Source organism: Coffea arabica, chromosome 3e (assembly GCF_036785885.1).
Source record: "Coffea arabica cultivar ET-39 chromosome 3e, Coffea Arabica ET-39 HiFi, whole genome shotgun sequence".
Lineage (NCBI taxonomy): Eukaryota > Viridiplantae > Streptophyta > Magnoliopsida > Gentianales > Rubiaceae > Coffea > Coffea arabica.
In genome coordinates this window covers 1,634,809-1,651,028 of record NC_092315.1, presented here as the reverse complement: position 1 = coordinate 1,651,028, position 16,220 = coordinate 1,634,809, and the positions used below count along the sequence as shown (strand labels likewise).

At 36.5% G+C, this 16,220-nt stretch overlaps 2 protein-coding genes and 1 pseudogene across 2 annotated transcripts; all 3 read left to right on the top strand.

Annotated features, from left to right (window-relative positions):
• Window positions 1-2,189: 2,189 nt before the first annotated feature.
• LOC113738117 (uncharacterized) lies at window positions 2,190-3,644 on the top strand. The gene has a single exon (XM_027265302.2). It carries the CDS (start codon window positions 2,356-2,358, stop codon window positions 3,379-3,381), a length of 1,026 nt encoding a protein of 341 aa, XP_027121103.1. The 5' UTR covers window positions 2,190-2,355; the 3' UTR covers window positions 3,382-3,644.
• Window positions 3,645-8,051: 4,407 nt separating this feature from the next.
• On the top strand, window positions 8,052-9,055 carry LOC140038761 (glutathione S-transferase PARB-like; annotated as a pseudogene).
• Window positions 9,056-12,450: 3,395 nt separating this feature from the next.
• Window positions 12,451-13,527, top strand: LOC113736703 (uncharacterized). The gene has a single exon (XM_027263777.2). The coding sequence runs from the start codon at window positions 12,518-12,520 to the stop codon at window positions 13,079-13,081; it is 564 nt and encodes a 187-aa protein (XP_027119578.1). The 5' UTR covers window positions 12,451-12,517; the 3' UTR covers window positions 13,082-13,527.
• The last annotated feature ends 2,693 nt before the right edge of the window (window positions 13,528-16,220 follow it).

Here is a 16,220-nt window from a genome sequence, read left to right as displayed (position 1 = left end):
TAAGTAGTTTTTTCACCCTTTTCTTGGTATAACTTGCAAGTTTGTGCTGCTTATCAACGAGTCATGTCATTTGCATATGGCACTATTCATAAGTTGTTAACCAGTTAGAAGGGTTCCCCTAAAAGATTTTGATTTTGATTTTGATAGAGGGGACAAGTCAAAGGACTACAAAAGACACCGAAGATGTTTAGGCTTTAAGCCAACTAAATTGACCCTAAGCACTATTATGTAATTTTTGTTTTAGTTTCTAATTGAGCATGAAAATGGTGTTCAAATCAGAGTTGTTTGTTATTCAAATTATATAGTAGCATCTAGCTTTTATTGAAGAAAATGAAAAAGAAAGGCCTTGTTTGGAAAGGGATTTTCTACTAAAAAATTTCTACGTTTTTCGTGAACACATTTTTCAATCACGTTTTACCTCACATATATCAAATTGCTACAGCATATTTTTTACAAAAAACTCTAGAAAATTGCAATCAAAGAATTCCTTCCTCACCCTAGCCACGTATAAGAATAAAAAGAAACAAGGCGATTATTGTACCAATTTCGAGTAATTAATATTTTTGTGTGCGTGAAGAATCCTTATCAAAATTGACAATAATGTATTTAGGCAGGCTAACCAACAGTGGCATATTTTTAGACTTGGTAGAGCGAGCTGACTATTAAAAACTATTGCATTCTTCTTATCCGTGTTACAAAAGAAAAAAAAAACTGTCGCGTTCTCTGCCCACAAAAAATAAAATAAAATAAAAGGGAAAAAGAAAAAGAAAACCTCTTGGGTTGAAATTTGAAGCCATTGGTTGCTTGGATTATCAACCAGGCTGTCAGCGGAATTCTGTGGAACGAGATGTGCTTCCAGAGGATTGGAGAAAGTCAACTGCTTTGAAAGAGATAAATTAATAACCAACGATAACTTGATTTTGATTTTTTTCTAAATTGAACTGGTTAATTACTTCACATCTTGGGCCCATTTTTCTGGGTCTATGTTCAAAAGAAGAGGAATGGAATCAGGAATCCAAGTTAAATTAATGGAGCAACTTGTGCTTTTGCATTGAACTACAACACTGCCAAGCATGAGAATCTCGTTGCCACTAAGTCCTGTTTAATAATCTAATTCAAGACTTAAAATTAATAAATTCATATTTTAACATATTCAGACGCATTTGATAATAAAAAATTGAACATTTGAATTAATTATGTGACACCAAATTTCTTAGGCACAATTTACTCTAAATAATAAACTATTCACTTATTATTTAATGTCACGTACATTCAAATGTATTAGATTTAGTATTTAATAATTTAATAAATTAATAGATTCAGATTTCAGATTTCAATTTTATCAAACACACTCTAAATCACTCCTTCCCCTTAAAAAAAAAAGGCAAATTGCTTTCCCCTAAAACACGAGCCGAGCCAGCTTTCAAAATTAGATCCATAATGAATTTTATCTATCAAATTCGCAATAAATTTTCTCTATTTATAAAAGTAAAATAATGAGAGAACCAGTAACTTTTGTGAATTTCGATGTGTGAAGAAATAAAAATTATGACAACTTTTCGAATGGATTTGTGTGTAGAGAGCAATTTTAAAAAAAGGAAAAGAAGAATAAAGTTAAAGTTGAGTCTTTGTTTTTTATTTAGCTATGAGAAGTGCCATTATTTATAATCAATTTACTTATAGTATGGACAAAGTGATAAACAAAAAAAAATATTAACTAAATATCTTATTGAAGGGTAGTGGGGAAAATATATGTAATTATGGGACAAAGATATTAATTTGTATATGTAAATCATATATTTTGATGGGATCAGTAGTGGGGGCAATTGTCCCAATTGTATCTTCGTCATTGTCCTAAAATGAAGACCCAATATATGAATGAATTTGAAAAGAAAAGAAAAGAAAAAAGATAACAGTTGTATGCTTGTATCTTCATTTCCAATATTCTCTCTCAAAATAAAATGTTGAAAATTTCCAATTTAAAATTATGAAATGACGAAAGTACCCTTAACCACGGCTACAGTCAGACCCATAGTAGTCCCATATAGACCGTGGTTACTGTGGTTGAGGAAGCCACCAGGTGCGGTCACCCTTCACACAGCTTGTCAGCGTTGACTGAGACTCCTCCACCCTTTCCTTAACGCGCTGTTTATTTCTTACGCGCGCGCGCGCACATATATGTATAGGAAAATGCAACACACACACATATCGAAACTCACCGAATATTGTCCCATTCTAAAATTTCCGATAAAAAAAACTATACTAGACCATTTAAGTATTACTTACCTCTTCATCTTCGCAATTCTCTCTCCGTCTCTAGTCAATTGGCTTTCTTGAAATTCCGATCATCACAAAATGGAGTATCGAACGTTAGAGATCAATCAGTTATCTGCAAAGGATCTCAACAAAGTCAATCTCATAACCAAGATGGACGTTTATGTCGTCGTTTCAATCTCCGGCGGCGGCGACAAAGCCAAGCAGAAGACTAAAACCCCAGTTGACCACGACGGCGACACTAGCCCATCCTGGAACTTTCCCATCAAGTTCACCGTCGATGAAACTGCGGCGCGCCAGAACCGGTTGACTCTCGTTTTCCAGCTCCGCTGTGAAAGGGCTCTCGGGGATAAAGATATCGGAGAAGTGCACGTTCCGATGAAAGAGCTTCTTGAATCTGCCGGCGGAGCAGCTGCTGACGGGAAGCAACAGTTTGTGAGCTATCAAGTGAGAAAACCCAGTGGGAAACCCAAAGGTCAGCTCACTTTTTCGTATAAATTTGTGGACAAAATTTCTGGGCCGGCGACTTTTAAGGCCGATCATGCGTCCGCGACGGCGTACCCGGCTACTGTTAAGGCCGATCATACGCCGGCTACGGCGTACGCTGCTACTGTTAAGGCCGATCACGCGCCGGTGACGGCCTACCCTGCTCCGGTGGGAACGAGTTCACCGTATCCGCCGCCAAGTTATTATCCTCCTCCGGCTGCGGCTTCAGGAGCGGCTGCGCAACCTTATCCGCCACCTAAGGAAGGGGCATCATCAGGATATGCACCGCCACCAACGGGATATCCTGCACCCGCAGCTGCTGGGTATCCTCCGCCACCGCCTGCAGGATACGGGTATGGATACCCACCTCCGCAGCCATACGGTGGGTACCCGCCGCAACCTCCACCAGCTGGATATGGATACCCGCCGCCTCAGGCCGGGTATGGATATGCTCCACCCGTTCAACAGCCGCCTAAGAAGAATAAGTTTGGTATGGGATTGGGAGCCGGGTTGTTGGGTGGAGCTCTGGGGGGATTGTTGATCGGAGATGCAATTTCGGATGCTTCGGCTTATGATTCTGGATACGACGCCGGATTTTCTGATGGTGGATTTGATTTCTGAGCAGCAGTCATTTCTTTGTTAATTTTCTTTCTTTTTTTTTTTCCCCCACTTTTATGTTGGTGCTTTTGGGTAATTGACTTTCACGAGGATGCCGGAAAATTTTCTTTTTTTACGTTTTAGATGTTAACTTTTACCTTCACTTTTCATTTTGATGAATGAAAAGTTTTCGAGTATTATGCCATTTGTAAAATTTGTAAAATTTGCCTAAATTCTGAGATATATTGTCAGTCTAGCAAAATCGGCATCGATATTTCAACTTGCAACTGGTGAGTTCATAAATCATAAGCTTCAAGAAATTGCGCCATTGAAATTGATAGCTGACCAAAAAATGTCGAATATTCTGTAGGCACCAAACTTTGGTCACCAATTTAATTGAGTAGACCTTCACTAGTTTAGCTCTCGCTATCATCCTCAATTGTCATCGTGAATGGGTCAACAAAAGATTTTTTTTTCCATTAGCTCTAAACTGACGACATTAATGATGTGACTTTACGTGAAACGTACGAGAACTCTATTGAATTCATTAATGATGTATTATATAAAAAAATTCATTAACGGTGTCAGAATTAATTAGCATTGTTTGGACTGCCATATTTCTATAAAAAAGATTTCTTGTTTTCCGTGAAAATATTTTTCAATCACCCCTTTGCTTTGCATGCATCAAATTGTTACGATACATTTTTTTTATAAAAACTTCAAAAAATAAGGTTGTGTTTGGATTGCATTTTCCGTGATTTTTCATGGAAAAATTACTGTAGCGATTTGATGTATGTGAGGGAAAAAGGTAATAGGGAAATGTGATCACGAAAAACGACGTAATTTTTCGACGGAAACCGGCAATCCAAACAAGGCCTAACAATTTAACTCTTTTTTTTTTGTCAAAGAAAACAATTCAATTCATAAGTGAGTATACTTGTTCTGTTATTTCCTTTTCTCTTTCTTTTGTCTTCTTGTGAAATAGGTGCTCCAACATATTATTGCTTTATGTCTCACACTGATAGGTTTAGTTTTTTTATTTTTTATTTTAAGAAAAGTTAGTTAACTTTGTTTGAAGAATAAATCCAGTTTACTATCTTCTTAAAATATACTTACACTAAATGAAGTATGATTAATTAGCTTTATATTAAATAAGTTAGTTATATTCAATAATAACCTACGTTAAATATGGGCATTTTAGAAAAGTTATATATTAACTATATTTTTTAATCAAAAAATGGACTATAATTTGGGATGAATGAAAAGGAAAACTGTGACGCCCCGAAAAAAAAGAGTTTGAGAACCCGGAAATTTTCTAATTTTCTAGGGTTTATTTTTTTAAACGCCCGCCTTTTCTACATTTTCTTGATTAGAAAAATTCCCCAGATAAAGTTTATGAGCAAAGATAGTTTTAAAATGATTTTTCTAGCATTGGGTAGTTTTTGAAAAATTACGGATATATTATGGACGTGGGTCCCACTAGTGCGGAAATTTCGGAAAAATTCGGCCAATAAGGTTAAGTTTCGGATACTGTGAAAAATTTATCGGGTGTTAAGAGATAAGTAGAGTGTGTGATATGATTGATGTGAGAGAGAAAAGAAAGGATAGGAATGCATTTATTGGAGTGCCACATGTCACCATGATATTGGTTAGGACTTAAGAGTTACTATTCTTTTTTTTGACTATTTTGACTAAGTGGTTAATATCTTCAAAAAATCACTAAAATTCACCATTTTTCACCTCTTGTTGGCCGGCTCTCTTAAGCTCAAGAAGGAAGAGGATTTCTTCAATTTTCAAGCTCCCAACTAGCACAAATCATCCAAACCACTTACCTAAATTAGTTTCTACTCCATATTATCCTTCCATTAGGTGCTAGTAAGTTGATTAGTGAAGTTTTCTTGGAGAGCTAAGGTGTCCTACAACTCCCTCTCTCTTGTTTACTTGGTAAGTAGTGATTGACTATCCTCTTACACCTAATGATGTTGAATTTATGCCTAATGGTGGCTATTGTGTTAGAAATTGTGGTTTATTTCTTGGTTTGAAGTGATTTGGTTAAGTTTTTATTTTTTTGAGGAATTTTCTGGTTTTATGTGATCTTGATGGTGTGGTTGTTTTTGATGGTTGGTAATAAGGGGCTATGGCTCTAGTAGGTGCATATGATAGGAAATTGCAATCAATTTTGGGTTTGGATTGAAATGAGAAAAGTTAGGGTTGATAACCCCCAATTCTGTCCGGTTTTGGATCATAGGGTTAGAGGCCTAATTGGACTTTGCTCAAAACATGAAAGTTGTAGGTATTGATGAGTTTGAAGTGCCTGCAAAATTTCAGGGCATTTGGAGTAGTGTAGAGTGAGTTATGCCGTTTTTACTGTTGCTGTTCTGGGTGATCAGAATGTGCGAACTGTGATTGTAATCGTCTGTTTTGACTGGAATTGGTTTGGATTTTGTTGTTGGTGTCTTCTTATGAAATGTAGCTTGATGCCTTAGCTATCATATGCCTTTGGAATCAATGCAGTTGGACCTGTGTAGACTGAGTTGGACGAATTACAGCATTGTGTGATTTGGGAACCTGCAATTACGATTCTGGTTTGGTATTCTGCATATTTGACCTAGTTGTGCTAGGATCTGGACTGAGTGACCTTCTACATTGTTGTAACCCTGGTTCTTAGCTTCGAAACGGTGGGTCTTGGACCTCCATCCGATACTCGTAGTACCTTTGGTGCCATTACCGCAAAAGGACGTCAAAACTGTTTTCTGGTTTTGAGCAATTGTGGTTAATTGCTATGTGATTGGGTTTGATTGTAGGATGGAAAGGATGAATTTATGGGGAAATGCTGTCCGATTTTTAATAGCGTTGGTTACCTTAAGTTTCATGTGAAAGGCTTGGACTTGAATGATGGAATTGGCTATATTGAACCAGGATTATGAGCCGTGGAGGTGAGTGACCTTAAACTACTTGCAACGTTACTTTAAAATGTTTATTGCATCGTTTCTTTGATTGCATATCCTGTGTGCCGGCATATAAGTTCTTGACATGTTTTGGCTCAAATGAGTACTTGGAATTCGTGTGCTAGACTCCGACGTTTCCTCCACCGTTTAATGTTCCTGTAGAGCACCAATGGGCTCAATGTTCAATGTTCAATATTAATGTTCAATGTTAAATGATTGTTTGGAGCGTTGGACGTCTAAGTACCATGATTTCACTGGCTCATGAGAGAAGTGAAAGTGCATTGATTGTTGAAGCATGACATTATTGAAATGAACGATTGTGAAACTGATTTGATAACTGAATTTCTTGGTTACTCGCTGAGTTTCTAGCTCACCCCAAAATGTTTTATTCCCCTCCACAGGGCTCAAGGCGAAGGAGTGGCTTGTAGTGTTTATTCATGGATTATCTCATGTATGGACTGAATTTGGATTTCCTTTTGTGTAATCATTCATATTGGGATTGTATTGAACGTTTAGAATTGATTGGATGTGTAATAGTCTAGTTTTGGACTTCCTCCTGTATAATAATTGTGATCAAGGATCAGAGTGGCGCAGTGGAAGCGTGGACGCTTCGCTTTTGATATATAAAGTTTGGGAACCTTTGATGTATATTTGATATATATATCTTGAAATTCAATTGAGGACTTTAGTGAACGACTGAGTCCCGGCGAGAGTTGGGCAGGCGGCCCGCCGAACCCTCTGGTTCGCTTTAGGGGGAGGTGGGGCCGTTACAAAAACAAACCTATAAAATTGGGACGGAGGGAGTACGGAAATGTATTGCATAAAATGTCTAGGATATAAACAAGTAGATTTCGGATTTATTACTCTCAAGCATTCTAGAATACTCCTAAGTTCGGCTTACGAAGACCAAGTTTGAGGTTCGAATTTTGATGGTTTATTACCAAACACTTTGTGGTACTTTCGACCTTCCCTAAGGATAGATAACATCCCCTCTTAGGAAAGAAGAAAAAAAAAATTCAAAACTAGGCACATACCAGTCGAGCTTGGTGGCTTCAATTAATATTTGCCTTCTTCATATTCCACATTATTGTTTTTGTTCCTCCTGCCTTTACGCGGCAAACAAGATCAAATTCAAAGCCTAGTTATGATGTTTGGTGCCCTTTTACAAGCTACTAGGAGGCATACAATATATGGCTTTTCCGGGTAGGAAGCAGATTATATCAAACGGTATCCAAATACTTAGCTGTAAAACAGATGGCTATAACAATAAACCTTGGAGTTGCAGTCAAGAAGAGGAAATCATGGCAGCTTGTATTCGAGTTTTTCAATAAACCACAGATCTCCTATATATATATCGTAGACCTGACTCACAATTTACTACAAATCACACAATCTATAATAAATCAACACTCTATATCGCAGACCGACTGCTGTAGAATCAGCCAAATGAATAATCCCCTTTAACTTGTGCTCTTTGTTTCTTGACTTTTTGGCGATGTGATTTTAATTATTTTTGGCAACTAAGGAGGGTGGAGAATGATGTAATGCCAGCAATCATTCAGTAACCAGTGACAACTAAGGACAAAGTGAGGCTTGTGCCACATGAGATTTAGGCAGGAGAGACGTCCGTTGATTCATTCTCCTTCAGCTATATTTTCAACATTTCCCAGCTTTATTTTAATTAGGATTACAGCAGTTTTAGTTGTCATTCCCTGTTGATTTGTTTCTTGATCTAATTAACCATTTTTCATCGCGACGAAGGTTCATGGAGTCCCTATGTCAACCAGAGTTTTGCTCTGTCTGCTTGAGAAAGGTCTCCAATTCGAGATTGTGCCAATCGATTTAGCTGCTTCTGCTCATAAGAAAGAACCATTTCAGTCACTGAACGTGAGCAATTGACTAATTAGCATTTCTCTCCTGCTTCTGTTTGATTCTTTTTCTTCTTTTTTCTTTTTTCATGCTTAAATCCCAAGTGTACGTTGATAGATTTATTTTACTATTCGAGCACGAGCCCACAAATGAAAAAGTGTACTAACAAAGACATGCTTTGATTGTTCATTCAGCCCTTTGGTTTGTTACCAGCATTTGAAGTTGGTGACTTCATTCTCTTCGATGAGATCTTTAAGCTGTTTCCTTCCTAACTAAATTCGACCAAATGAGCTTTGATTTTCATTCTGCATGCAAGATCATACTACAGATTTCCCTTCGGTGATAGGTTAATTGGCAATTTACGGTCAATTCTGTTCCATTGCTAGACTTTTTAGGAAAAAAAAAAAGTTAAAAAAGAACCCAACACTGCAATTAGCATCTCTTCACTGCACTGAGGGAGTTTTCGATATGCTTAATGTATACAAACAAAGGCTCAAGAATTGCAAGTACCTTGGTGGAGACTGCTACTTTTTTTTTTTTGGTCTAACGGAGGGGGTATCCGGGTCATCGGGTAAACCGGACCCGACTAATCCCCCATCGGCCCGAGAGGAGAGGCCCCATCCCCCCAAACACGTTAACCATAGGACTCGAATCCTGGCGGGCACTGGACAACAGTTCCTTAGGAAGCGTACTGTGACCAATCGAACTACCCATAATGGGCGGTGTAGACTGCTACACCTTGGCTGATTTGCATCATATACTGTACCTTGTTTACTCCCCATGCAACTGTTCTAACTTCTCGTCCGTGCTTGAATGCTTGGTAGGAGGATATTTCTTCAAGGCCAGCTTCAATCAAAGTTATGGAATGTCTCAAACTTTGAAAGACTTCTTGGTTGATTCATGGTTGTGCCAATTACATAATAGCTGCGGGACTGCTGCCTTGCTCATGTGATGTTGGAGTCAATTAAGTAAATGGATTTTAACCTCAACAAGAAGAAATAAAATTGCATCAACTCTGCTTCCAGTTGAATATGTTCTGTTTCATTGCTTCTTGGGTACTTTGCCCTGCTTTAGAAAAAGCTTTCAATAAGGAGTATCGCCAAATTAATTGGCCATACAGGAATTCTTGTAGAGTACTTCCTTCATTTCCTTGCTATTGTGGAGAGATTGGTGCATCATAATGATGCATAAGATTAGAGCTGGCAATTATGCTCAAAATCCAATAATCCACCCAACCCACCCACTAATTTGAGAGATTGGGTTGGATAAATTGGGTGTTGGGTCAAATTTGGGTTGGGTAATAAAAGCTCACATATATTTTGGGCGGTTTGGGTATTTGTCTTGGACACCCATTATCCAACTTAAGTTAAAAAAAAATAAACAAATTAATTTTTTTGCTCAATGAAGGTCATTAGGAAGTTGTTGACCTGTAGAATTTAAATCTAGTTTCTTATTATTTGTTTGTTAGTTGCTAAATCTAGTATTTCGTAGCCAAATAATTAATTAATGTCTATCCGTTTCCTGTTTTTACGAAGTACTACTGTCATTGCCGAGGAATTGGTCCCGTATATTCTTAAAAAAAAAAGGGAAAAAAAGAAACAAATTTTCAAAGTTTGGAAGCGGTCAATGTATGGAAGCAGGCTATGCTACTGCTTTTGGTCCAATTTGCCATCGTTTTTATATGGCGTAATTCCAGAAACCTCTCCTGAGCTGAGATTTCTAACAATTTCACTAACCTTTTTAGAGTTTAAACAGTTAATATCTGCGTGTGTTTGTAAAAATATATTAGGATGTATTTTAGTGTGTTTGTATGCGTAAAAATAGTGTGTTTGAAATGCATATTATTTACACCTTATTTACACACACTGATTTGCTTGTATCATCTACACATTTTTCAATCACCTTTTTATGTCACATACATCACATCAAAAAAATGTTACAGTATTTTTTTCACAAAATTATCTCAAATAATTTACTATCCAAACACACTAATGTATTTCAAATGAATTTAAGAAGTGAGTGTGTGTTTGTATCGTGAGTGTTTTAGTGCGTGAAAATATGTCTATCTATATAAAAATGTATTTATGTGTGTGAAATTTTTTTGTTGTATGTGAAAATATATTTGAGAGAGTTTATGTATCAAAATCTATTAAATTAATATATTGGGTCATGATTTTGTGATGATCCAATATGACCCAATCTAAAATTAACCCAAATTTAAGTTTGACGGATTGGGTATAACCCATTTAAATAAAAACCCAATATAAACCCGCCCAATTGCCAGGTATACATAAGATATAGACAACTAGGGAAAGCCCTATATTAAAACTTGTAGATGCATCATTTTCGATTCCTATTTTTTGAACTTATTTTTTCCCAAAATTTACAAACAAAATGTGGACCAAAATAATTATTCTAAAAATCTGGTCTTACAAGTTATTCCCATGATATATTGATATTGTACATTTTATCCTGTTTTGGGCTTGAAGCCCATATTTGCTTCATAAAGTTTCGGGTACCTCATTTTTCCTGTGCCCGGAGGCCCCGACCCACCATACTTCATGTCTGCAGGGTGGGTTTATGACATTAGGGTTTAGGGATAATTTCAGAAACCTCTCCTGAGTTTTATAACAGATTCATTGCCCTCCTCTGAAGTTTTTAAAATATCATTGACCTCTCTTAAAATTAATGTTCTTATGATAAATTAGCCCAATTCAAAAAAATCAACAATAAAAAAATGATTTCAAGAGTAAGAAGAATATTTCATACCAAAAATACCCCTTAAACTATTATTAGTTGGTTATCAAAAGGAAGTACTAGTTAAAAATAAATAATAAAGACTAAACTCTAGCATGAGTGTAATAGAATTTAGTAACAATGACTATTTGTTACAGTACTGCATAAAAAAACAAAATCAAAGTATTGGAAAGGAAAACTTGTTAATTTGGAATCAAGATTTACGCGAAAAAAATTCTAAACTCGTATAACTAGTTTGGGAGTTGTGATTTGATAAGAAAAGAAAAGAAGGTGACAGAAAAGACAATTTTTCTAGTGTTTGGAAGTTTTTGAGGGGGCAAAAAAGGATAGAAAGCGTCTAATTTGAACGAATGAACTCCTACTATTATGGCTACCAAAAACATCGAAAAAGCTGAGAATACCTAATAAAAATTTTTTAAATGCCAATTTTGTCCTCAAATTGTACTGAACAAATTTTTATTGACATATATATATATATATATATATATATATCTAAAATCATCGTTTTTCCTACCTTAACTTTCAAACAATATTAAAATCTCATTTCTTCCTTTCTCTTCTTTTCTTTTCTTTCCTAACTTAACATTTTCGATATTTTCTTTTCTAACCTAAACATTCAAACTAGCTATTAGTATCAAAATTTGAAAGATTTTGAAAAGGAATTGAATAAGACAAAGTATGGCCTTTTTAAGAAAAAAAACATCACAATAGATGGCTAATGATAAAAGATATAGATGGCTAATGATAAAAAAAAATAAAATATGCTAAAATGTGTTATGTTTTTTGAATTATTTCTTTAACTTACGAGGTCTATTATTTCACATGATTAACAAAAAATTTCCATCATTTGTAATTAAAGAAAAAAACCATCTTTGAAGCAATGTTTGGATTAATATAAGGATGTGATTTTGATGGAAAAGCAAATAAATCAAAGTAGAAATTTTTTTTCTAACCATCTTGTTTGGATTACTTACGCAAAGAAAAGAAAAAAAATCAAATATTTTGGAAAAGAAACGAAATAATAGATTATGTATAGTTACATTTTATCTATAACTTAATAAAATCTAATTGTAAACATATTTTAATACTTTACCTTCTTTTTGTGTATTTTCATATTCATCTTGTTATTCTTATGAAAAATTTATGAAATAATAATATTTAAATATGAATTTTAATTTTTTTAGGAGAAAGAAATTACAAAAACTACTAATATATAGAAAAAGACTTTTAAAATATTAACAATTATTGTTATAAAATTTAGTATTCAAGATTTTAAATTTTTTTTATATTCAAAATCATGGTTAATTTAGTAAAAGTGACTAAATTGTTTCTCTCCATATGAATACCTAATATTTTCTAAATTGTAAGGATAGTAAAGTCATTTGACCATCTATGAGGTAAACATTAGGCCCTAAATAGCTTATAGGGGAGGTAAGTGGTATTTCCAAAACTTCAGAGGATGGCAGTGAAATTATCAGAAACCTCAAGCGAGGTTTCTGAAATTATCCCTAAACCTAATGTCAAAACCCACCCCGCAGAAAAATGTAGAAAACGCTAATCAGTGCCGACTGCCAAGAGAGCAAGCGATGAGGCCGCTGGACGAGAACGAAACCACCCAAGTCTTCGAAAAGCTCTTCAAATTCGTCGGCAGCAACCTCAAGAACATCGTGGAGAACCCATCTCACGAAGGCCCCGATCCAAATCCCGGCCGCTACTGCTTCCGTCTCCAAAAGAACCGGGTCTACTACGTCTCCGAATCATTGGTCAAGCGAGCAACGAATATAAAGCGTGAAAATCTAGTTTCCCTCGGAACCCAGATCGGGAAATTTACGAAAACGGGCAAATTTCAGTTGACCATCCAGAGCCTGAACTTGTTGGCTGCCAATGCTAAGCATAAAGTTTGGCTAAAACCCACCTCCGAAATGAGTTTTTTGTACGGAAATAATGTTTTGAAAGGAGGGCTAGGGAGGATTACGGAGAATATCAATCCTAATGATGGGGTGGTGGTCTTTTCTATGTCGGATATGCCCCTTGGATTTGGGGTTGCGGCCAAGAGCACCCAAGATTGTAGGAAGATGGATCCCAATGGCATTGTTGTCATTCATCAGGCTGATATCGGGGAGTATTTGAGGATGGAAGATGAGCTTTGAAAATCAGGATAATTCTATTCTCTTTTTTTTTTCGGGTTTTGCTGTAATGTTTCTAAAGTAAAAGATGAGATTTATGTAAAAGGGATGAAATATGGCTTTGGGATGTTTAGAGTAATGTTGAACTGTGTTCTAGTTAAGGTCGATGATTGATTTTTTTTTTTTTTTTATATCGTTGTTCTTGTAGAGTTATGATCAGAATTCTTGCTAGCTGATTACATAAACTTTAGTTAGCTTAGAAGTTGACTATGAACTCTTGTTAAATGTTGGTAATGATCTGTCTATGCTTTGAGTCATAATTAACCAAAGCAAGCACGGTCATACCATCAAAGTGTAGCTGTGTAGGGGCTAGCTTTCTCGCTTCATTTTATGGTTCTTGATCGTTGTATGTTGATGGAAATGAGAAGGTGCTCTCCCACTCGAGTTAAAGTTGAAACAAGTTTTTGTTATCTCTGCGCCGTCAACAAACCATTGTCAAATCAGCGCTTGGCAATGCCTGGATTGATTGTCGAATTTTTCCTTTGCTGATATATTTTTCTTGTTTCTATGCTGGTTTTGAAATGATTACTGATGCTTTGGTAATCATTCTCTTGATGTTATGAGATAGTTCAAGCATTTACTTGGTAGTTCGTATCTTAAAAAGAGTTGTTTAGTTTCGTATTCCTAAATGTTCTCCACTGATTTTAGTCACCAAGATAAATCAAAGTTAATTGAGGTTTTACCATTCCATTTCGCAAGTAGTGGCAAATGGTTACAAAATTCGTCCTAGATTTCTGGGAAAAGCAGAAAAGCCGTAATTGACCTTAAAAGATCTGCACTTATAGCTTAGAAAAATGCTTCTGCATATCTTCAATATGCTATTGCTAATTTTCTGTGTATGAGGCTCTCCTAGAGTCCTTGGGTTCTAATCCTCGTCTGGTTCACCAACTTCACTGCCTGATATCCCTGCTTTGCTGACAACAGGCCTTTGTGTTGACAGGGAGAAGTGGAATAATACAAGGACAAAAGGTTGGTTTGCGGATGTAACATGAAAAGAAGAAAGAAACATAACAATAGTACTTCTTGCTACTTGCTGTTTGATGTTGTTCTGTTTTAGGAGTATCATTTCGGTAATTGAACTGCTGTTCGTTGGCTCTTCTAGGAAACACTTGTTTTGTGCAAAATGGATCTCTGGATGTTTCTTGAAAATCTTCAGTCGTTCTCATATAACTCCTTTCCGTTGTAGGCTTTGTTGGTTGTTTTCTTCCTGGGAATAGCCAAAAGAGGATGGAACATACATCACATAAAAAAAAAATGTTGCAGTAGTATTTTTTTTGCAAAAAATTATCCCAAATAATTTACTATCCAAACACACTCATTGATAATCACTGCTAAGGTGTCTTTGTTTTTTGTTGTCTGCTACATTTACTTGAAAAAGAGCAGATCACATTTCTCCATTGCAAATGGAGCTGCTTTAGATAGCTTAAACATTCTGTACTTTCTCTCCTGCACCAAGTTCTTACCTGCGTATTCTTCCACTGGTGCATTTATAGATTGCATCCCAATCCTTAGCCAACTAGACACACCATTTTTCTGCCCTATTTGTTACTTAGATTTTTCTTCCTAACGAGGTGAAAGTGGTTGGGACCATGGTTCAAAGACTCGGCTGAATCCGAGACGACTCTGCCGAGTCATCACTGTCTCGAGCCTTTCCGATACGATACCGGGACAATACGATTCCGAGATACTTGATTCACTGAGACGTCACCGTGAAGGATTGAAACTTCCGAGTCACACCGAATCACTCCGAGTCAACTCGAATTTTTATTATTTTTACTAATTTTTTAATTATTTTTGTTTATCATATTTTTATAATTTTTAGAATATTAAATATTTCAAAAACTCGTGTCTCGCCGAGACCACAACAGATATATCCAGACCGATGTGGAACAGTCTGGGCCGCGACCGCAGCCGCGACCACGACTTTGAACCATGGTTGGGACTTGGGAAGCATCTGGAATGAGTTAGAGGATGCTAACCGTTGGGTACATCAACTAGAGCGTTGCAGGTTCTGTGTAGTGCACAAAAGCTAATGCCTGAAGTTTTGCCAAGGGCCACAGGCTTCTTAAGCCAACACCTATAGAACAAATGAGCCGCTTGATTTGTTCCGTTACTGAGTACTTCAACAACGGCTGGGCCACTTTGGTTTTCTTCTGGTAATGTTGCTAATGTGTCATTTTAATGCTTTCTTCCGCATTTTTGTGTTCCTTTGTATGTTATTTAACTGTAATTTGGAAACGTTTAGTGGTTGAAAGGCCAAGGTATTGCATTATAATTTTGCAAAATTAGCTTTTTAGCACGAAAGAATAGTTAACTCTGCAATCTAGATGCCAAGACTGTTACTGCTGTCTCTCGTGCTGAATAGGGCTGCAAACGAGCCGAGCCGAGTCGAGCTTTGAGCTAATCGAGCCGAGCCTCGACTAAATTTTACCAAGCTCGAGCTCGAGCTCGAGCTCGACGAGCCGGCAAATTTCGAGCTCGAGCTCGACTCGAATCAAGTCGAGCCGAACTCGAGCTCGAGCTCGAGCTCGAAAAAAAATAAAAAATAATTATTTTATTTTTAAAAAAATAAATAAAATAATATTTTTTTCTTAATAAATAATAAAATATTAAGGATATATACGTAATTTTACTATAAAAATAAAAAATAAAAAAAAATATATATAATATACGTAATTTTATTATTAAATAAAAATAAAAATAAAAAAAAATATATATATATCCAAGCTCGCGAGCCGGCTCGCGAGCTAACGAGCTTAATATTCTGAGCTCGAGCTCGAGCTCGAGTTTGACTCGAGCCGGCTCGAGCTCGACTCGAGCTCGATTAATAACGAGCTCGACTCGAGCTTGACTCGAGCCGCTCGCGAGCGGCTCGCGAGCGGCTCGATTCGTTTGCAGCCCTAGTGCTGAAACCTCAGAATGCCTGGAAAAAATCGAGGGAAACAGCTGGATATAGATTCAGAAACGAAAGTAACAGAATATTGGAAGTAAAAATACAACCACGCAACGGATCCTCTGTACCACAACCCTGTCTCACACCCTATCCCACCCCTCATAAACTTGCCAAGTGTCCTTTTATTAACCCAATCCTGAAACAACCCAA